Source organism: Calypte anna, chromosome Z (genome assembly GCF_003957555.1).
Source record: "Calypte anna isolate BGI_N300 chromosome Z, bCalAnn1_v1.p, whole genome shotgun sequence".
NCBI classification, from domain to species: domain Eukaryota; kingdom Metazoa; phylum Chordata; class Aves; order Apodiformes; family Trochilidae; genus Calypte; species Calypte anna.
Window position 1 is genome coordinate 13808755 of NC_044274.1, and position 23787 is coordinate 13832541.

The 23787-nt window shown below is 37.2% G+C and overlaps 1 protein-coding gene across 1 annotated transcript in view; it reads left to right on the plus strand.

Annotated features, from left to right (window-relative positions):
* The window catches only part of WDR70 (WD repeat domain 70), a 125300-nt gene extending 101778 nt beyond the window's left edge, over window positions 1–23522 (plus strand). The window contains exons 14-18 of the mRNA XM_030467976.1: window positions 9750–9850; window positions 10807–10886; window positions 13705–13821; window positions 14195–14357; window positions 23058–23522. Coding sequence (XP_030323836.1) covers window positions 9750–9850; window positions 10807–10886; window positions 13705–13821; window positions 14195–14357; window positions 23058–23142 — 546 coding nt within the window. The 3' untranslated portion in view covers window positions 23143–23522. The remainder of the gene's footprint in view (window positions 1–9749; window positions 9851–10806; window positions 10887–13704; window positions 13822–14194; window positions 14358–23057) is intronic.
* The last annotated feature ends 265 nt before the right edge of the window (window positions 23523–23787 follow it).

Below are 23787 nucleotides of genomic sequence, written 5' to 3' on the forward strand. Positions count from 1 at the left end.
CCTTATCTTCTGGGAAATCTTATTACTGAAGTCAGATGGGCTTAAGGTTGTGCAGGTTCCAGAACTAGTGGAGATTAAGCTGGAAGGCAAACTGAGATCTGACCCCTCACTCCAGTTCTAACTTGAAATTACTTATCTCTCTCGGAGATAAATGCATTGTAATATAGCTATACATTTAGGTGATGAGTGATGTTAAATTGAAAGGTAATTACTTTTTATTTTAAAAAAAAACAACAAATAAGCAGTAATGTTTCCTAAGTAATACTGCTCACTTATATTTTAAGTTTTACATACTTAAAAGATAGTGTGTTGCACACAGTTTTTCACCATGATTATGTGGGGTTTTATGGGAGAAAAGCCACAATAAATGTGCTAAATAAAGTAGCTGCCTGCATATTTGCTCTGATTTTAACAGACTTTTTTTTTTTTTCCCCAGTCAATATTGGATTTTTCAAAAATTACATCTAAGATAAACATTCAGTTCAGTCAGAAAACACTCTTTTGGACACCTTCAGTCTGGATAGGAGAAGACTTGAGAGGGGATCTAATTAATTTGCATGAATATATGAGGGCTGGACATCAAGAAGGAAGGAACAACCTCTTCTGACTTGTGCTCTGTGATAGGATGAGGGGCAGTGGATTCAAGATAGAACACTGAAGTTCCACCTCAACATGAGGAAGAATTTTCTTATGGTAAGGGTTACAAGCTCCCTAGAGAGGTTGTGGAGTTTCCTTCACAGGAGACTTTCGAGACCCATCTGCATGCATTTCTGAGCTGCCTGCCTTAATTTTTGTCCTGCCTTGGCAGGGGGGTTGAACTCAGTGATCTTCAGATGTCCCTTCCAATCCCTGATATTCTGTGATTCACTGCTGTGGTGACATGTCCTTAAAGAGCCCATGACCATAGTTACGATGTCATTTCACATGTTCATTACCTTCCCTGCTGACATGATGCTTATCTGGCTGTCTGAACAGCCAAGTGCAGCAGATCCAAGCAGTGCTGTTCAAACAGAACCCATCACATCCCGTCACAGCCACTGAATCCAAGCTAGCACATAGGAAAGAGAGGTTTGTTTAAGTTTTTCTTTTCCTAACTGAAAATATTTTCTTAGAGCAGCAACTTTTACTGTCACTTTTTTTGTTGTGTAGCTTTGGAACAGATTCTGAAGAAATTATTTATTAGATTGTAGGTTAGGAAAGGGGTAAGCAATAAGGGTGAACATAGGCTATGTTTGTTTCTGTTTTACCCTGTTTTATCCCCATTTGGTTTTTAAGTGTCTCCAGAGCTGGACTTGATCTTTCAAGCTAAGATTCTAAAGATTTGTTGGACAGTTTTAGGAGATTTTATCTGCTATATTCTTTCTGCACTAGGAGTATTTAATTTGGCCTCCAGGACCCTTTATCCTTGAACTGGAGTGTTTTATGTAAGTAGCACAACATGCTGTGACATAGATCCTTGTTAGTTTTCTGTTATTCTTATATAGTTATTTTGGCCATTGTAGACTGCAGAGATTCACCTGACCAAATATAGATGTCTACAGCTGGTTCAGTCACCCTAGACTCCTTTTGTAATCAACAGAGAAAAATAAACACAATCAGACTGCGATTTTATCTCACCCTAAAATAGATACTGAAAATAGGTTAGATGAAGGCCACTGTAAAATGCTTATTTTCCTCCATTAACTATAAAGGGAGGTGAAAGTTTGTAGGAATTTGAAGAGTAGACCTCTGGAGATAAGTGCTGTATACATATTTCATTTGATAAGTGAAGTCATATCTCAGATCTTCACCCCGTTGATGTTTATTCTCTCCTGCTAAAGCACAGGAACATTTTATCTCATGTTCCAACCTTGCTAGTAGCAAAGTGTATCAATGATTTCCTTTTGCACTTATTTCTGTTGATCAAAGGATTTATGACTGTAGACAATTCACAGGAGAAAAGCCTACCTCTCTATGAAAGGGTTGTGCTAGTTGAAAGTCAAATCTAAGGTCTCCTATTTGCACATGATTTCCAAACATAACTGTCAAGATATCAGCAATTTCACCTTAGTATTACAGAACTTTATATAAATTTTAACAAATTAAAAAAAAAATCACTGGAAACATCACATAAAAGTAACACCAAATTTACACGAGTTCTTCAACAGCTAGAGATGTATAAAGGCATCAGGTTATGATTTTCCCTTTCTATTTTCAGTGTTTGAGATGTTGGCTGTACACTCACCATGGAGGTAGTACAAATAGTAGGTGTATGTCAGCATCATAGAGTAGAGATTTACACCCTCTTAGAGTAGTTTCCTGTACCTGGGAAAGCAGATAGATGCATCTTCTCCGTTTACAAGATTTGTTGGTCTGTACTTTCATTTAAACAGTTCTTACAAATAGTCATGGGAGCAGACATTAATTTAGTGATCTTAACCTGGAAGTCTGATAGCTGCAGATAAATGAATAATCCATTCTGGGATTTTGGATCAGATGTTATCATGGTCCGAGGCAATATTAAAATTTATTTTTGTTTTGGATCCGTGAAACAAAGTCCAACAAAAGAAGGGTTGGGTGCAGGCAGACTTTATTTGACAATTGACACAGGCAAAATCATTGTCAGGCAAAAGAGAGAGAGAGAAAAAAGAAGATATAAGAGAGAGAAAAGTGGAGAAAAAGGGTAAGAAAGTGGGAAGAAATATTGAGAGAGAGAGAGAGAGAGAGAGAGAGAGATGCCTGGCAAGGTTCTTCAGGATGGTGCTGATCCTGAACAGGGTCTGATTTGAGATGATGGTGGGTCAAGAGACGACCAAACATCCACAGCATGGACAGACATATATACCCCTGAGCTCCTTTTATTCCAAAGAGGCAGCTGTCAGTCAGGTGCCACAGAAGCCAGGGTCATTGGCATCAGAGCCATTGCAGACAGGCTACCTGGAGAGGAGCTTTGCAGAAGGGTGCAGTCCCCCATCCATTCACCAGTTCTTATCTCTTTCCAGGCATCACTCCCCACTCTGTTCCAGCCACCTTAGCCAGGTACATTGGCATCAGTATGATCTAGGTGGCTTCCTCCACTCTGGCCAGGGCAATCATGCCTGGAGGGATGTCCCAGCATTGCAGGCTGGCCCTCAGAAAAGAGGAGCAGTCTCCACCCAGTAGTTATCTCTTCCCGAGGTGTCACCCACTGCTCAGACCAGGTCCTCCACCTTAGCCAGGGCTATTCACTTTAAAGTTGTTCTTTTGAAACAATTGCAAATCAGTGAGGTCAGACTCTCACAGATGTGAAAGCAGGCTGAGGATGGAGAAGTATCAGAGGAGAATGAAAGGCTGTACCTGTAAATGAAGAGAGAGACAAATTTAAAAGGTTTATTCCAACTGTGCATAACTAATATGGAAGCATATTTTTCCTCCCTCTTACTTTCATGGCAGGATCTTTCAAGTCCTTTAAAAAATTGGAAAAACCTGATACATGATCATACATTATCTGAAAATACACCTCACATGAAATGTATATTCTCAAAGACAAATGCATGATATTTAACCCTAAGAATTAAGTGTCTTTAGGGAGAGGGGGTTGTTTTCAAAGATAACAATGCCTGATTGTGAGGCAGTAAGACCTCGTGAAGGAGCTAAGAGAAATTAAAACATCATTGTAAAATATGGCCCCTTCTAATTTACTTTTCATTTTGCAGTAGCAAGGAAAGAATGTAGCCCCATTGACCTAAGTGCTGCAGAAGTGTATGGTGATTCCTACCATGTCAAAAATATGAAAATCCTTAGAATTTTTTGGAAAAAGGTGTAACTTGATATCACGTCAGTCTTGCATCAAATAATGCCCTCCATATCCCACTTGATCACTATAAACACACACACATACTTGTCTATTTAATAAAAGATCAGCTATTATTTTTTGGTTTGTATACATGTCAAGGTAGCTACATTTTTTTCGTTACAAGTGTCAACTGAAATGGAAAAAAGAAGAAATCAATGCTTTGTACAGCTACAACTCACAGATGTAGCTATTAGTACGGGAATACAAGAAGACAGCAGTGGAGGGGAAATCTTAATTTTGCTAGCTCTCCTGCAGCAAAGTGAAAGAGGCTAGAGGTAAATAATACTTTTAGTTCTTTATATATTGTTTACCTTATTTTGTTGCATAATGGAAAACCTTAGATTTTGGCAGATTCAAAAGATTAAGTGACTGCTCAGTCTAATGAGACAGAAAAATATTTTGGGGATAAGAATTAATGTTTAAGTAAAGCCTGTACTTACTCTGTAATACATAGGAATGAGGAACATTTGCTGTATTTGCTAGGGGTTTTTTCTTAATATGCTTTATCTATGTTTTCCATAGTGCATCCCCTCAAATATTCTCATGACCTGCATAATCTCTGTCAGTCCCTCTTTCCAATGTGGAACCTTTCTGACCATTCCTAGTCCCCCTTGATAAAGTTTATTAACCTTTCCTTACCTTCCTCTATCCAACTTCTGCGACACTGTCTGAAATTGCTCTTCCCATCGTGGATTCACTCTGTCCAGGCTGTAAAATTGAATGTTTTTATCTGAAGTATGGGCCAGGAAATGGATATTTTTCCTTGCTTCTGCAGTCTTGAGCCACCTTTACAAGCAAATATCCAGAATTCTTTCAATCCTTGACATTGGTCTGTAGTTTTATGACCTTACCATCTTCATGGTTTGATCATAGGAGTAGATTTTCCATTCATATACCACAAATAATTTTAATAATTTCTAGGTGGCCTTGTAAAATGCCCTCTCTACATTGTCTACTGCTGTTGAGGCATTACCCAAGTGCTCTGGACAGTTTTGGTTTAGGTAATTAGCATTTGCTTGCTGAGAAATCTGCTTCAGTTATTGTTCACTTGGCCTGTTAAACACAGGGATGTATTTGTATGCCAGAATAAATAATCCCATTCTGAAAATGATGTTTCTGGCTTCAGTTTCTCATTTAGAGGCACTGCTGTTAAATCTTGTTGAAACACTGTTACGTGCATACTACCAGCAAAAATATGTGCATTGTTGCCTCGTGAGCTAAACCAGATGGATTACAGTCTAAGAGAAATATTGTTTGATGTAGTTTGTTGTCCACCTGCAGCAACAGCTCTGCTTATGTGATACCAGGAGAAAGACACAGCTGAGAACAGGCTGTTAGAAGTGAGTCTGTTCATCAACCGCTCCAGAATTGCACATCAGCTGGGACTGCATGTCTTAGAAGAAATGCAGGTGGAATAACACACAAAGGAACAGTGATATCATCGCTTTTGTCTGCCACCTTTCTATGTATTTAGGAGTTTTATGGTTTAAGATTGTTGCATATTATTAAGCTTTTAAGTTCTTATAGGTAGAATTTTCTAAACCGAGTGTAATTTAAAACAACTGTGAATCTGAAGTGAGTGTGGTACTTAAAAATAAGGTTAAAATTATGTATTGTTCACATAACTCATACTTTATACCTCAAATAATAGCAACTTCAGAAAAAGTTATGCCACATTGTTTCAAGAACAATGAGTAATATTTTCCTATTTTAGTAGGCATTTGCGTAAGAACTTTAACATTTTAATCCAGATTTCAGAAGAAAAATGTCTTTAAAGTTGTATAGATCACTTTGTAATCTTCTTTTTAACATTTTTAATATTTCCTTGGCTGACTTTGCAAATATATTTTCACAATCTTCTCCCAGTGTTTCCCAGTGCAGGCTACTGTGCAACAGGAAAAGTACCAAACAGCTCTTATGTCACTACTGGTTAACTGTCTTTTGTATCTGCTGTATTTTTGGATTTTACAGTCATGATGCTGAACACATCGATTCCATGGATAAAATTATTTTCAGGGGTTTTATGACAAACTTCCAGTACTTCATGCTCCAAAGATATAATGGCCAAAATACGCAATCATTACAGGAATATTTTTTCAAGTTCTGAAGATCCTTATGTGATGATACATTTTGCATTTTATCATTCTTGTTTGTTAAAAGAAGACATTATTTTTAATTTGCAAAGCTGAGGTATGACCCAGAATTTTTTTTATTTCAGAAGCTGCATAGATTTGTCTGTTTCAGTTTTCAGTGTTTTAAGAAACAGGTTAAGTCTTTCTGTATTGAATGTTTGAATCTAGAATAAGTTACCCAAAGTCCTTTGCTGTTGTTGTTCTGGTGTTTGTGTTTTCTGAGTCTTAAAGCTGTCATCCACAGCTTTTCCTTACAACCAGTACTTAACAGTAAGTGAACTATTTTGTGCTAGGTTTCCATAAAGCAATGTTAGGCAGTTAAAATCCCTGCTTATTTACTTCTCTTACCAAGCATGAAACCACCTTGGTAAGTGGAATGAGAGCAGTTAAGACTGGAGTACCAACTTGTTTGTGTTGGGTTTCATTGCAGAGCACAACCTTAAAATGAAACAAATTATTCTTAAGAATAACTTATTATGGACTGGCAAATCAATTTTCCATCTCAGAGAAACAAAAGTTACAAGAAGCCCAAGGGCATTTGTGTCGTTTAAAAGAGCTTTGCCAGCAGGTCAAGGGAGGCCATCATTCCCCTCTGCACAGTGCTGGTGAGGCACATCTGCAGTGCTGGGGCCAGTTCTGAGTTCCCAGTACAAAAAAAGAGATGAACATATTACAATGAGTCCAGTGAAGGACTGCAAAGGTGATTAAAGGCTTGAAGTATCTGGCAGAGATAGGATCATTCAGCCTGGATAAGAGTAGACTCATGGGGGGATCTTAAGTATAAATACTTTAAGGGAAACAGAAGAATGAAGCAAATAAAGCAAAACTCAGTGGTGTGCAGTGACAGGACAAGAAGCAAAAAGTATAACTCTAACTGCAGGAAATTCCACGTAAGCAGAAGAAAATGGTTTGGGGTTCTGGTTGCTTTTTACTTACGGTGGGGTGGTTGTACATTGAAACAGGTTCCCTGCAGGGGTTGTAGTCTCTCCATCCTTAGAAATATTCAAAACCACACTGGACAATGTCTTAAGCTTATTTAGTGGTTGACCATGCCCAGAGCAGGGGACTTGAATTATATGGTCACCAGAGCTCTCTTCCAACTGCAAACAGTTGTGTAAAATCAAGAATCAGTCAGATGTCTGCGTTGGTGGCCCAAGCCAGGACACTTCCCTTCCTGCTGTTAACACACTGTTTTGCATGGAGACCTGAGAGATAGGACCTTCTTTAAGCTAGAATTTGATGTTTAGCATTTTCAGATATAAAGATGTGTACCTGAGTTATTCTAAGCATAAACAGCAGGAAAGTTTATGTGTTTTATAGATTTTTTGTGTTCTGTAGATTTCTGTCCCCCTCACCCCTGATGTTAAGACCTAGTCTACAACAATCCCTTTCAATGCAGTATAGCTGCTTAGAATTTTTAGTTCAGGATTCTATGATTGGGAAAATTATTAGTATTTAGTTCAACAATTCTGGGGTTTTTTTGTTTCTTAAAAATTGTGCTCATTTCTAAAATAATCTGAAAACCCGCTTAAATAATTTTTATTATTTCTTATAAAGGAGGTTTATATGCCATTGAGTTAATAAAACGACTTGCATGTTCAGAGCTTGTATTTCTTTAGTTTTTAACAAATTATATTCTGGGGATGTTTTATGGTTTCAGAAGATTTATAGAGCTGCATTTAATGGCACTTTCTTTTGCCTGCTCTGTAGCACGTGCCATGGTGGTTTTAAGTGTGTTGTGCATGTTTGACAAGTTAGAAACTTAGCAATCCCCATCAGTGCTGAGCCACACTGTCTCAGGCTTTGTTTTTGTTGGCTGGTATCCAGTACCATGCTATGAAGTACATTTACTTGACAGTAGAAAGTGGAGAACCACATTATCTACAAAGTTTAAAAAAGCTGGTTAAACACATGCAATAAATATTAATAAAAGAAAAGGCCAGCCACCTTTGACCTTCAACACTTGTTATTAGCTTTGTGTGTTTAAGAGTTCCCATAGTATTCTGAGTATTATGTAACAGTATGTAAGAATGTCCAACTTAAAGCAAACAACTTATTAGTAACCCTGTACTGGTTGTTTTGGTTGCTTGTGGCAGGGATCATGGGCATAATGCATTGCCATAATTTATACTTTATGCTTCAGAGTCCCATGTAAAAATGCTCTCTTCCTTTAGTTGTGCCATAATAAATATGCAAGCTTTATTTGTACCTGTAAATTAATGGGAAAGTATGATACTGTGTGTATATCTATGTAGGAGGAATATGTTTTGAGAGGATCCTTGTAAGGAATGATCAGTTGATTCATGTAACCTCACTCAGTTTCTTTGCTTAAAACATGAATTAGAAAACCAGCTCACAAGGGAGTCATCCATCATCATGTAGTACAATGGAGTTTTGATTCATGATGTATGAGTGGGCTTCAGATTTTACATGATATGCCTCATAACATTAAAAAAAAACCAAAAAAACCCCAGAGATGGTATGGAACACAAAATGGGAAGTGATTCAAGAATCACTAGAGATGGTACATAACCCTTGTTTTCCAAATTAGGTGCTTCTCATCTCTCAAGTTATAGGTCTATATTACACCCCTAATTGTACTTTAGCTTTTCTGAATTCCTCTTATTAAGACATTAGTGGTTCCAATTGTGTGAATTTCATATTATTTAAATTTTTTAAGTTTGTATATGAAGAATATCTATATGTATAATTTGTGTGTAAAGTATACAGAAATAGTGTATAAAGTGTGTGTGTATATATATATATACACACACTTGAATAATACATAGATGGTAGTGGTTGAATATTGAATTATTAATTCACTTTGAGAAGAGTCTATTCCTGGTTTTTGAGAAAGGAGAGGTAGTAAGCTTGGGGGTAAAAGGGCTAGAAAAATTAGCATTGTTTAGAGAAATACTAAGATTTACTGTCTCTTAAAAAATAGGTACTTGTTTCTCTAGCATTTACTGTCTCTCAAAAACAGTTACTATTTTCCCCAATTAGTCACAGTGATGTACAGGTTTTGTGTTTGTGTTAAGAAGTGTTGTTCTTCCTGGCAGATTTTGCCCACTTTTTTGTCTCTCTTGAATCAGGAACTTGAATCTTACAGAGTTTCTGTACTGGCCTGCTGAATCAGACCAAATACAGTAGTCACATGGAGATTCAAAGTCACACAGAGAATCACATGGTGTCTGTGAAAGAACAATACTCTTAATGTCTGAAAATGAGTTTCTCTGCTGACCAGAGTGACAGAGCTGGGTGACAAAGCTGTGAGACATTGGCATCAAATACCAAGTTTTTCTTGGTGGTGTGGGTAAGAAAGAACCAAGAGTGAAAATCAGCTACTCTTCCATTCTGTAGTCAGCAAGTGAAAGGTCAGCACTGTGTGAAAAGAAGAGAAAAAGCAGATAAAGTAAGGAACAGGGTGGATGAATTACAAATTAAAAAGTCAAAAGTCATGAAGGCCTGTATTGCTGTTTCTGAAGCACTTCATTGTTCTCCTTTAAGCCCCCCTTAAGCTTTCTATTTCCATTGTGCCCACAAAGACCTTGGAGCAGCTAGCCCATGGAAGCCAGTGGCTACCACAGTGCCACAAATTTTTACTTCTTTCACTGCCTGCATCCATGAGTTGTCACTTCTACACTGTATTCTGCTCTGGAACTTCCATTCATGTATGTTCATGCATGTGTTCAGGCTTGTTCCTGCTGCAGTGTTCTCAGGTTCTCACTCTTCAACTATATGAGTAATAATTCCAAGATATAGACGAGTAACTAACTAACCATCAATATGTTTCTTTATTGCAGAGTGTTGTGCGTTGCCTTTGGCATCCCAAGCTGAACCAGATCATGGTTGGTACAGGAAATGGTTTGGCCAAAGTGTACTATGATCCTGTCAAAAGTCAGAGGTATGTACATGATTAATGATTGAAGATTATATTTTATTTTCTCAAATTTAGCCTGATTCTGTGGTTGAATGCTTATACTAAGAAATGAGAAAAACTGGTTTAATAACATTTGTTTTTCTGAGTTTTACCTATTTACTAACAGCAGGAAGGAAAAAATCCAAACTGTTTAACTGAATAACAGCACTTTTTCCTCTGGGCAGTATGCTGTCTATTCTACCTGATTTTGCAAACACTTGGACTTATTATTTGCATGAAATCTGTAGTAAGAATAATTGGCCTTTCATCTGTCTCTTAAAGTTTGCTGATGTAGTGTTATTGAAATGATATTTATTGCATTTCATCATTTTTTTATGGTGGATTTTTCTTTTCCTTTCTGAAGGTTGTTTTTTTTTTTTAATTTTTCCTTTCCTTTCTGAATCTTGCTTAGAAGCAGAAGATTTAACTTCAGTGTCTGTGAAGTAATACTCAGTTTGAGAGGGGGTGAGCCATAGCTCAGTTTTGTGCCCAGTTTCTTTCCTGGTAATTCTCATGAGGAGGAAAACGCCACCAGCTTAGATCAGTCTTGCTGCAGCCAGGCTTATGCAGCCTTTTCAGCTGCAGTGTTACAGACACCCCTGGTTAGATAGCTGCCACCTCTTGTTGCTTAAGAAGATTACTGGGAGCAAATCATTGCCCATGTTTGGAGAGGAGCACTTTCAATGTGCACATGACAAGGACTGCGTACAAATGAAGTGTGAAATGAATCTTCCACCCTTATTTCCGCACGGTGTATAAATGGCCCTGCAAGAGAAACACTGATCTCTCTACTTTGCTTCACATATGCGTGGACAGGCAAAGATACACACATTCATGCATATTTAAAGTACTATCTGACTTTGTTGAGTTGTGTCTTGAATAAAAAATTGTTTCTGTTTGATTTAAACAGACTGACTGAACTTCCTTATGTTTCTTCCTAGGGGAGCAAAATTGTGTGTGGTCAAAACAAAACGAAAAGAAAGACAAGCAGAGACTCTTACACAGGATTATATTATAACACGTAAGGAATTTAAACGCTCCTCTGTAGCAGCATCCTTAGCTCTTTCCCGGGTTTGAAATTATTTGCACATCATTTAGATATACACTTTCCCCTCTAAAAAGTTTCAGTCTTTTATTAAATATTGATAACTGGTGTGAGGTGTTAGTGCATCCTACAATTTTTTGGTAACCTTGCACAACCAAAAAGGTCTATGCTCTGTAAAGCTGTTAATATTGGTTGGTTTCTAGATTCTGACATACCTGAAAGCCTGAAAGGAGACATGCCTGAAACAAACCAACCAACCAAACAAAAAGCCTCCAAAATTTTGGAGCTTTCTTAAATCTTTAGTTTTACATACCTAAACTGTTGAGTGTAGATGGGTTTAGAAAGTGCTTTGTCACCTGGAAGCATGTGAAGTACCAATGGCAAAATCAGAGACATTAGATACAGATCTTGAACAAATTCCTGGTGATTTTTCAAAATTTAGAACTTAACAAGAATTATATGGGGTTTTAAATATCTTAAATATCTCTCTAGCTTCAGGGTTATGCAGATACAAGACTTTATGTTTATAGTGTCTTGCTGGTGCAATTAGAAATAGTTTTCATTGTTACTATGAAATGTTTAGTGATCTTCCTTTCGCCAATGGGCAGATTTTACAAGGATATGAGGGGATACGCAGAGAGATTTTGGCTCTCCCATTAGCATCACCCAGTGTAGTGAATGTTTCTTCATGTGAAGTGAGAACAGTCACACAGTGGTGCTGTTCTGCTTCTTGTCATCTTCTTGCAGTTCCACATTGTTTGGATTCAGCTGTTTTCCAGTAGTCTTAGTCTTAGAAATAGCTAAAACCAGTTCTATAAAATCAAGTGGTTGATTCTCAGCCTAATAACTGTGAAGAAAGTTTATAATGAGCAAGCCTGGGTGGTCTTGGTAAGCAGCCCCATATCAAGACATGTCTCTTCTGGTTAGTCACCTCAGTTACTTTCCAGGCACAGCTGTCTTCTACTCACCTTACTGCTCCAGAAGTCCAGCCCAAGATTTTGGGTAGCAGTGGGTAAAGCATCACCTACACCTTGCATCACCTGCACCTTGCAAAGTTCAGGGATATTTATGTCTTTTGGGTGCTCTTAGTCCATCCTCACTGCATCCTGGGATCTGTTATCAAAGTACCCTGTGTGCACTGTAGTTAGTGTTTAAACTGTAATGAGTTTTCTGACTTTTAGAAAACTTTCTGCTTAAAATCCATTGGAACTTCTGTATTTGATGGCATTTATAAATGCCATTCAAAGTTTTAGGTCCCAGTTATGCAGTGTAGGAATTTTATTATTTGATTTTTAGTTCCTTACCTGTTTCTTCCACATAATTTTGAAATAAAATAAGAATTATTCAACGTAAAGCAATACAGAAAAATTTTACAAGCATTTGCTTTGCAAATTTTTTAATTTGTGGCATAATTTGGAAACCTTTCAGGGGTTAGACATCTGTGTTTTAAGCTTACAGATAGAACTGGACACAGCAGGGAGTCTTATAAGTACTTTTGCAAAGTGAACCACCCTTTTTCTCCTGTTTTGTTTTGGGGTTTTTTTTCCTCTTTTTTATGCCTTTGGACTTCTTGGTGCTCCTTAATCGCTGGATATGGATTGACAATAATGGCTATTTAAAATGGAGGAATGATGTTTTGAAGGATTAGGTGTTACTTTTAAAAGACAGGAATACATAGTTTGGATTTTCATTAGGCACCTTTCACTCTACAAATGCCAAAAGCTTGGATCTGTGCGTTAGTCACCTCAGATGCTCTGTGCAAAACAATCAAGCTTAGTGCTTGCCAGCAAATTGTCCCAGGCATTTAATACTTCATGAAACCTAATTTTTTTTTCCAAAGATCTACTACTTTGTCATATGGCTGTGGTTTCACTTAGTCTAATAAGCTGATGTTCCTGAAATATGCTGGAAAATCAGACTTGAATTTGGATGCTGCCTTATTTTTTTTGTTCAGTATAGAGCCAGTGCCTCTAGATTTAAGACTTGGTTGGTTGTTTTTTTTGTCTTTTTGGGGTCTTTTGACCTCAACACAATTTTCAACATTTTAGAAGACAACATAAATCAGCAAACCTGAATGTGAAAGCTAGGCCTTGCCACAAGAAAATTATGTTCCTTGGCATGGTGTTTCTCTCTGGCTGACAAATGTGTTGTTTGTCTGAGCAAACCAAAACCATTACTGTGATTGGAGATACTGTAGCAGGTGTATAAGGAAATGGAAGTTTTATATCCCGATAATTTACACTTGTGGTTTCAATTACAGGTATTCTTACAACCTTGATTAATCTAGTAATTTAAAAAAAAAAAAACAGGATTGGGACTTCATATGCAGAGAGAATATATTTTTTATCATCGAGAGTATTCCACCCTTCCTTGTTTCAGTTCCAAGAATGTGTCTAGGGTTTTCTCATGCTCTTAGGGTATTAGAAAGCTGTAGAAACATCGAAAGTTCAGAAGAGAGCAACCAATTAGTCACAGTGCTAATGTTGAGAACCGAATGATGGAAGAATAAATTAAATATGCATAAACTGTGCAAACATTATTTCAGATTAAAGACTTCTGCCTGAAGAAAAACTGGCTGCTTTCATCTTCAAAAAATTCAGCAGACATAAGCCCTCTAAAATACACCTCAGTAAACCACTGCTTGAATACATAATAACTGGGAGGCTGTTTGCTTCTGCAACTTTTTCCATTGCCAGGAAGAATCATAGTCTTTTTAAATGAAATAGGAAAAAAAGAGGGGGGTTAGAAAAGGAGATACCTAACATTTCTTTTTCTCCAATCTTTGACCCTTCAGCCCATGCACTTCCAATGTTCCGTGAACCACGACAGCGAAGCACCAGGAAACAGCTGGAGAAGGACAGGCTGGACCCTATGAAGTCTCACAAACCTGAACCTCCTGTAGCAGGACCAGGTAATCCAGACATAATAATTACAGGCTGTCCTGTGGAAAAGGGACCATTGTGCGTGGGTTCTACACTCATACAGGTTTGCATTCAGAGTTTTGGGTGTTGACTCTACTTTCTATCTAAGAGTAGTGGCCAGCACTGCAAGACATTGGACTTTGATTGGAGTGTTCATCTGGAATAAATTAATAGTTGCAATGACCTATTTTCAGTTATACGTCAGTAAAACACTTCCATGGATGCAGCTTTGATTTAAGACTCTTTCTGTAGTATTAAATAACTTCTTTTTATCAGATCACTGTTACAAACACAATAAACATTACTCTGTTTATTTCTTAAATATTTTCCTCAAAAATCTTCACTTTTTTGTTTTTGCTATAGGTCGTGGTGGGCGTGTTGGAACTCATGGAGGCACATTGTCATCATATATAGTCAAGAATATTGCACTGGATAAGACAGATGATAGCAACCCTCGAGAGGCTATTTTACGTCACGCAAAAGAAGCGGAGGAGAATCCATACTGGGTTGCTCCAGCATATGCTAAGTAAGGAAACAATTTAGATTTCAAGTAATATTTCTAGAGTTTTCCAATATGCCCTCTAGTTCACAGATTTTTAGGTTAAGCTTTCAAAATATTTACTTGCTATTATGACAGCATATTTTAGATGATCTCTTCAATGTCACAGGTTTTTATTTTAATGCTTTCTCACATAAAGACCTGAATAACCGTTTGGATTAACTAGCTATTAAAGATACAGAGATATTAAAAATCACACTGATAAATCTCCTGTCAAAAATTCACCATAAAAAAATAAGTGTTCAGTTGCTGTTACATAAATTCAAGAGCCTCAGCAAGATTATAGTGGTAAAATCTTGGTAATAACAGAGATGATAACTTACTCAGTTCTAACTGTACATCTGAGTGTGGTATTTGTGTGTGTGTATTACAATGAAAACTGTGCTTACAAGGAAAACAGTATGCTTCTAGAGGACTTTGTACCAAAGATTTTTTTTTTCCAGGAATACATACAATTCAAACCATTAAATAAATACATTTACAACAGTAGTAAAATAAAAAACTAAATAAATGCATTTCATACTAATGAATAGAAAATACCACTTTAAAAAAACAGCTAAAATGTTCACTTTTTGTTAATTTTTGTTAGACAAACTAATCTTTCTAGAATAAGTAATGTTTTCAAAATGTGTAAGTAAAAGTTTTTAAAGACATAAATTAGACTGCAGAGACCACTCTGCAAATAACAAGCTGTCTTTTCTTATTTGCAGCCCAGTGTTTTATCTCCAAAGCTGTGTTCAATTAGTACTTTACTGACTGTACTTTCTTTATTGGTGGTTAGCTCCTTAGTGAAAAAACCACCTCCTCTTTCCAGAAACTCAAACTATATTAAGACTCATTGCTGTTTCTAGTGGTAACACTTATTTTCTGACTTGACCCATGTGTTCTCAAAGATAATTGAGTGGCTGTTCTAAAGCAGCTTGAGAACCTGTGATTCTGCCTGGGTTTCACTGGGTAATTAATGAGTATGGCATACTGGTAATTAGTGAAGCATTTGATATTGTACATCAAATCTGCATAATGTACACCCTTTGTACCAAAGAAAGAATATTTGAAAGCCTTATTCTGTAACAGTTCTTGTAATTAATATGATAAAAATTGATTTTTTAGTTGTTTGAGAGCTTATGTTTGCTGAAGATAAAACGTATTTTGAATGTGTGGGCACATCTGTAAGGGTTTTATTTGAGATATACAATGCTCCATTCTCAACAGTAAATGTGATTGCATCATATAGTAAGTATACAGTAAGTAGAATGTTTATGCTCTAGAACAAAACAACTAAGTTATCCTACAAAATAGTAATTATGAAGACATTCTGACCAATCTGGGGATGATACCTATCACTTTATGTAGGAGAGATTTTGAGTTGATTAGGTTACTTTATTTTTTAAGTTGAGTGGGAAAGAAAAGAGGAAAACTAAAGCCTTGGAAACCCACTGGCAGGAAAGTTGTCTGTCACAGATGTTGTCTCTGGTGGTATTCTTAGAAATATACTAGAAACATAGGGCTGGTCCACCTCCTCCTTGAAGACAGGCTGAGTAAGTTTGGGGTTGTTCAGCCTTGAGAAGAGTCTCTGGGGTGAATTTACAGCAGCCTTCCAGCACCCAAAGGGGCTACAGGAGAGCTCAGGAGTGACTTTTTACAGGGGCATGGAAGGATAAGATGAGTGGTAATGACTGTAAGCTGAAAGAGGGCAGATTTAGGTAAGACATTAGGGAGAAATTCTTTAGTGTGAGAGTGGTGAGACACTGGCACAGGTTGCCCAGGGAAACTGTGGATGTCCCATCCCTGGAAACACTGAAGGTCAGATTGCATGGGGCTTTGAGCAAACTGGTCTAGTGGGCGGTGTCCCTGCCCATTTTGAAGGGTTGGAACTACATCATCTTTAAGGTCCCTTCCAAGCCAAACCATTTTGTGATTGCATGAGGTAGATACAGAATCACAGAATCATTGAGGCTGGGAAGGACCTCTGCAGTCATGAAGTCCAGCCCATGACCTGACACCACCACACTGCTTATGTCACTAAATGCCACATCCAGTCTCTTCTCAAACACTTCCAGCAGTGGTGACTCCACTGCTGCCCTGGGCAGTCCATTCCAATATGTTATCACCCTCTCCCTGAGGAAGTTCTTTCTGATAACCTAAAGCTCCCCTGACGCAGCTTCAGGCCATGCCCTTTCATCCAGTCAGGAGTTGCCTGGGAGAACCTCCCTCGGGTAGTTACAGAGAGTGATAAGGTCCCCCCTGAGTCTCCTCCAGGCTAAACAACCCCAGGTTCCTCAGCCAATACCTCAGTATATTTCTGGCTCAGTAACTTTATTGATTGTATATTATGTTTCCTCCCAGACACCTGCAGTGTAGTAGTCATGAAAGTTTTAAAACATAGCTGTATTGCAAAAGGCTTACAGTGTCAGGTGGGCAGATGTCATTACAGTTTCTTATTGAAGATGTAGCTGCAGGGGAGGAAGAGAACTGGCTGACAAGTGGGGAGGATGCAAGTCCAGACTGCTATTAACTTACACACCAGACGGTGATAGGTGTGTGGGGGAATTGGACAGTGGCCAACAACATGCTGCCTTGATATTTTTGTCAGCTGATAAATCTCATGCCAGTGAAACTGCCTCTATCCTTGCTTTAAAAGCTAGATTTCAAGATTTACACTATGCAAAAAAAGCATTTTTAAAATTATTGTTATTATTAATAGTAATAACCATTATTATTATTAGAGTCAAAGACACTAAAATTCAGGAACTTCCTTTATAATTGTGTTACGTTCTTAGCTTAATAGTTACAGGTCAATGGCACTCATAGATTTTGCTAGCTGCCTGCCTGCACACACAGGCAGAAAGCTTTGGGAATGATTTCCTATTTCTGATTTTTCAGGGCATGTATTTTTACCCTGTGCATAAAGCATCTTACAGATGCTCTGATGGATGCATGTTTAATAAACTGTGCAAAGTTCAAGTAATTTATATAAACTATCATATAATACTGTATTATATGTCAAAATAATGTTAATGTTAAAAAATATGTTAAAATAAAAATACATTAAAATCGGGAGTTTATGGTAACTAACAATACATAAGCCTTGGGAAACTGGCTGCTTTAGCTGTAGTATAAGGTGTACTGTAGAGTTAGGAAGGGTGATATTCTGATACATAGTGTAATTACATACTGGTTTAGACCTAAAAAAACCCTACAGCCTTTATGTGTCATTTATTATATGGTGTTTATTCTTTTTACTACTTTGTTTCTCTGTTATCAGTTTTTCTACATTTCTTGTAGTTTTCACTTAACTGTGCTATAGAAATATTCACTTGATACACCTCTAGTTTGACAAGGCTTTTAGTTTTGCCTTATCTAATGGGCAGTTCACTTACAGTTCTTCATTTTCCTTTTTAAGAAAGTGCCTAGGAAAACCATAGTGGCTTAATTTTCTTCAGTGATTGTTATTAAATAACTTTACACTGAGAAGACTGAGAAGTGCACTTTTCATAACTCTGTAGAAACAGTGTTAGAGTTCATCTCATTCTGATTCATATTGATTAGGTCATTCTAAATAAAATAACTGATACATGCTTTTAATTGTTTTTTCACTTCAACAATTCTTATAAGTAGTACCTGGAGCATGACTTTTGCTGTCAATGTATACATTATATGCAAAAAATTTATACATTATATGCAAAAAATTTTCCTTTTTGTTGAAGTTAAAGGTGCTTGATTTATTCTTGAAGACAAGTAGTGATTTGCATTATTTATCTGTTGAAATTTTTTTCAAGTTTGTCAGGATAGGTGAAAAACCATCTTGTTGAAAAGGAAACTGGGAGATGATTAAAAGTACAGATTAAATCAGGAGATGACATGTCACAGAAGCCCAGTGTGAATAAAATGTTAAGAAAGATACAGTCAACACAGCAGAAAAGTCGTAGTGGATGAGGATGAAGAGGATCTTGAGAATTTTGAGGAAAAAGCTTGTTAGAGACCTTTGCAAGAGCCACGTCAGTGGAGTGACAGGAAAGGGAGGACAGATTGGAGGTTTCAGGGAAAGAACTACAGGGAAGGAACTTTGGACTTCAGTCATAAATGTTTGAAAATTACATTCTTGGTGAGCTGTTTGTTTTAACACAGCTGTACAGAGGTACTATAATAACTTCAGATCTCCCTCTGAAGGATCTGCAAAAATTACTAAGTATTGTAGCTGCAAGCCTGAGAAGGCCCAGATTTAGCTCTCTTCTGTCTGATAGGGAAGGTGAGGGTGCATTTTCTGTCCCAACCAAGATAGACAAGAATGCTTAAAAAATATCTTTTAGTTCAGTGTTGCAGCCCTTATTTTGCTGTCTTTGTCACTGCTGCCTGTCACAGGCACAAGGAGATGACTTGAAGCAGCAGCCTGTAGTTGTGGAGCATTCCCTGAACTTCCAATGGCAGTGCCAGTATGTGAAGTGTTGGTCAAAAAGTGGCTCAAATAACTTCAGAAGCAAAAGCCAGACTGATTGGAATGTTTTGGAACAGTGATTTTGTTAGCATGTTGGTGTATTTAATCTAAATCGTATCTTGAAATCGGTAATTTGAGGGCAAAGCCACTGAGATTCATTCAGTCTGGTTAATAGGGTAAGAAATACAAAGGGGCTTGCTAAAAAACTTAACTTTTCAGTCTGGAAGTAACCTTTATGACATTATTCTGATTTCCAAGAATGCTTGAAAGTCTTTTTTTCTTTGTTTCAGTGCAATATAAACACAAATTTCAAAAGTTACTGCAACATAAGTAACATACTGTGGTTTGCTGTTGTCATCTCCAGCAGGTTTAGCTGTAGCAGTATTTTTTTAACTGCTAGCCTATGAACCTCAAATATGAATGAGCTACTTTTATACTATTCCTAAAAAGACAACTGAGAAAAACAACTGATACCCAGAGGGATTATAGTGATTCTAGAGCACTCTGCAAGGTCCCTGAAATCTTTTTAGGAATCTGCATTTCTGAATATGTTTAAATCACAAATAAAAGTAAATATTTGGGATGAATAAGTTATGTTAGTTATTTTCCTATTTCTGTTTGGAGCCTCTTAGTGTATCCCACAACATAAATACATTTGTCAGCCTATGAGATTCTGTTTTCACCTGGCATAGGATCATAGAATAATTTAGGTAGGAAGGGACCCTTGGTGGTGGTTATCTAGTCCAGCCTGTTTCTTAAAGCATGTTTGCTGAGAGATCAGGTTGCTCAGGCTCAATTAGATTCAGCCTTTTCAGGGACTTGCCCAACCATGTTTGAACATCCACAAGGACATGGATGTTCCACAGCAGCTTTCTGGGCAGTCTTATTTCAGCAGTCAGTTTAGGAGGCAAAATATGCCCTTGGCTAAATCCTTGCTGTCTGTTCCCTGTCACCTTCTTATCCTTCATGTGCCTGGAAATGCATTCCATGGGGATTTGTTCCATAGCCTTCCCAAGGACTGAGGTTAGGTAGACCATCCTGTAGTTCCCCAGGAACTAACTTCTTTTGCCTTTCTTAGAGATGATGATGGTTGCCTTTTCTAGCCATTGAGAACATCCCCCAATCACCATGACCTCTCAAAGAGGACCGAGTGCCCTTGCAATGACATTTGCCATCTCCCTTGGTACCTTTGGATCCATCCCATCCATTCTCCACAAACCATACACAAACACCCATACACAAACATACACAAGTACCTGGGGTTTGTGTTCATCCATGAGCTACATAATCCCTGACTGTGTCCTCTTCTGTTTTTAATGTCTCACTCCCTCCTAGAGACTCTGCTGCTAGTGTAGGAGGATCCTCAGAGACCTGAAGACCTTTTCAGGGGACATGGAGTTGAAAAGGCACTGAATATCCTGACTTTTTCCATACCCTAAGTTAGTGTGTTACCTATCCCACTGAACATATTTTCCTTAGAATTCCTTTAGCTGTCAGTGTAGCTGTAGAAGCCATTTGTGTTGCCTTTCATGTTTCTTCCCAGTTTCAGCTTCAGCTGGACTTTGGCTTTCCTAACCCCTACATGTTCATGTAATGCCTTGGTTCCTCTTGCCCAAGGCTGCCTCTGCTTCCTCTCTCTGTGTTCTTCTTTGCTGGGGTTTATCTCAGTCAGGAGATTTCTGCACATCCATTCTAGGCTCCTGCCAGACTCCACTTTCTGCACGTGGGATGGAATGTGTTTTGGAGAGGCTGTCCTCAAGGATCAACCCAGCTCTCTTATGCCCCTGTGCCCTCCATGGCAATCCCCCAGCTGACAAACTGAAGTGAACTGCCAAAGTCAAGGATAAATGAAACTGAGAAAACTAATGGGGAAAAAAAATAATTCAGCTTTCTGTATGTCTTATGTAGAATAACAAGTCTCAGAAATAAAAATATTTTGTAGTAAGCCTATTTTTATATTTTTTGCATAAATATCAATCATGCAGCAAACTCCTTATACAGCAATTTCTTCTGCAGTTACTAAGCAGAACAATTTGTGTTTAAATCAAATCATCAGTGATGAAAATACTGTAACAGAAACAGTTTTCTATGCTTGTATCTTGAAAATGGTCAGGTATATGAATCACCCTACATGCCCAGTTACTGCTGTGTAGCTTGTGGAGGTGGAACAGTTTACATTTTGTTTGGGCTGAGGCTACAGCCATTTCATGCTGATTTTAAAAAGTGACATAGTAAGAGACTGGAATTCCTCTGTATGTTTTTTCCTTAGCTGGTTGCTGCTGAATGGTGCTAGTTGGGATTTTATTGACACTCCCCACCCCACTGCCAATTTTATTGGAGTTGGAGTAGCATACCTCATAGCTGGAGTCTCTAACTTTTCACAACTTTTCCTGAAAAATATGTAGGTTGTGCTGTTTGTTTCTCAAATGAAGTAAGTAATTCTTCAAAATTAGATGTTTCTAACCAAAATTATCACAGTTGCAGGTTTTGTGGCCAGAAATGATAGCTTAACACTTGATTAGTTACACTTTACTAAGAAGCATCTCAATGCTGATGTGATCCTATATAGAATTTAGATACCTTTTTTAAATCATGATAAAAGAAAGGTGCACTGCTAAAATGGGCTAAATAAAGTTCAATCAATATTTTTTTTAAAGAAGAGAAGAATACATATATTTCACATCTTCAGCAGCAAACAAAATCTAGTATTTTGGGCAATGAAGCCTTCATCCCTGGTATTTGCTTTAGATTGAATGTTGATTTTTTTAAAATCCTCCTTTAATTACTTAAGTAACTTTTAGTTACTTAAATCCTCTTTGGTTACTTAGAACTAATACCACTATTTTCTACTGACATTTTAAAATTGGAAATTAAAAAAAAAAAATCTGAGTTCTGCTTTTCCATGGAGAGTGGAATGAGTCATCTAACTCCCAGTAGTGCAGGTCCTCGTCTGGGAACAAGGTCTGCCTAGGACTAATGGGACAAACAACCTGCACCTAACCCTAACCTGCATCTGTGGAACATCTTATTATACTCCTTATCGCCATGGAAAGTTTGGAGGATGAAGGAGCAGAAGAAGCCAACAGGAAAATCATTCATATTAATGAAGTTGTCATTGCTTATCTTTGTTGACTTTAAATCTCTTTTGTGCCCCATACATAACAAGTGGAGAACAGTGATGCTGGTGGCTTGCTATTACTCTTCTTCTAAGTCAGTGGCAACATTGCCTGTTGTGTTAAGTAAAGCAGACATAATTTTGCTAAGGCATTTTGCACAGTCTGCCAAATAACAGTTGTTAATATAATAGTGCTTCACATCCTTAGACTGCTGTAAAAACATTAGTTAATTCATTAACGAGATTACGACTGCCTTGGCTGAGTTTAATACTTTGTTGTGTCTGTTTTAATGAGAAGTTGAGCAGAGCCAGCATCAGAAATCTGGTAGTTTTAGCTTCACAGTGACTGTGCTGAGAATCAGATTGGGAAAGGGACCATGCAGTGATTAAAAGTGTAAGACAGGAGAACTGAATGTCCAAACAGTTTATTGAAATGCTACTTGATACTGTGTTCATTTAAAAAATAATCAATAATTATTTTTATAATCTTTAAGTGTTATTTAAAATACAAGTAGACAGTGGAGGAATAGATACCATCAAGCTTGACTGTAGGATACACTGTGTTCTCATATGAAGACTGTTAGGTTTTTTTGTTACAGTAGTGCTGCACACAGTCTTTAGAGGAGAGGCTTTTTTCCACATGCACAGGCTAAGTCAGAAACCTGGCTTAGCTGTTCTGTTTTCATTTACTGGCTGCTGTCATACTACAGTATATCAAGTTGAAGGTTTCTTTTTTTTTTTTTTTTTTAAATCATGGTACAATTTGAGAATGTGTTGTTTTTTCCTTTCTAGCATTGCATTAAATTTGTTTGTTCCTCTCTTCCATCTTAATTTTATTCATGGAATACACAGGTAATGATTGCAAGCTGATGAGGAAATAATACTTGCAAAAGATGTTGGTTGGTTTGTTTGGCTTGCTCTTTGAATGAGAGGTGCAAGTTTCTTTAGTTCTTCGAGGGTTAGTTCATGGGTTTATGTAAAAAAGGTTAACCAGGCAAGTCTAGGATGCTCTTTTTTAATATAGAAAGATGTCATTTGTGTCTATTGCGTGTCGAATGTAGTTTCTGATAAAGAATTATAGTCTGACCATTATTTAAATCTCTTTAATGTTTTCTAGAACGCAGCCAAAAACAGTTTTTGCGGAAGTGGAACCAGAAGATGATGAAACAGACAAGCCAGAGTGGAAAAAACGTAAAATTTGAAAAAATTGCTTCAAAGAATAATTTTGGAACATTTAAAACAAAGGGCAGCATTTATTTCTTTATTTTGGGTCAAAATTTGAAAGCAAAAATTACTTCAGTTCATAAAGCTTGCTGCAGTGTAAAAAGTGATCGTTGTATTACACTGGATTCTAATCCCACATCTGAATTTTGTAACAAGGAATGAATTATATTGTGAGAAGAACTTCTCTCCATGTCAGTTAGTTATCCATGATTTAATCGAAAAATATTTCTTTATAAATAGTACTGTAGTAAATTAATTGTTTTGACAAATGGTTTTAATTACTGCCAACTTTACAAATGCTGTATCATGACAGTGTTCAAAGCTTTGAAGTATATGAATAAAATACTAGTTTCTCAGACTTCCTTTTTATTTTTCCTAGTTAAGATCTAACAAATTACCCCCTTCATTACAAGTATAAAAAATTTTTCACTAGTATTTAGGTTGATTAATGTGGAATGAACCAGCTCAGTTCATTTCTGTATTCACACAATTCCAGTTTTAGGAAACACATTTTCTGTTGTCTGTCCTTATTTGAATGGTGGTCCTTTTAAGTATGTGTAGTATCTCACAGTAGCGTTTTATATAGCTTTTATTTTCAACAATGTGAAATTGAAATGTTTGTT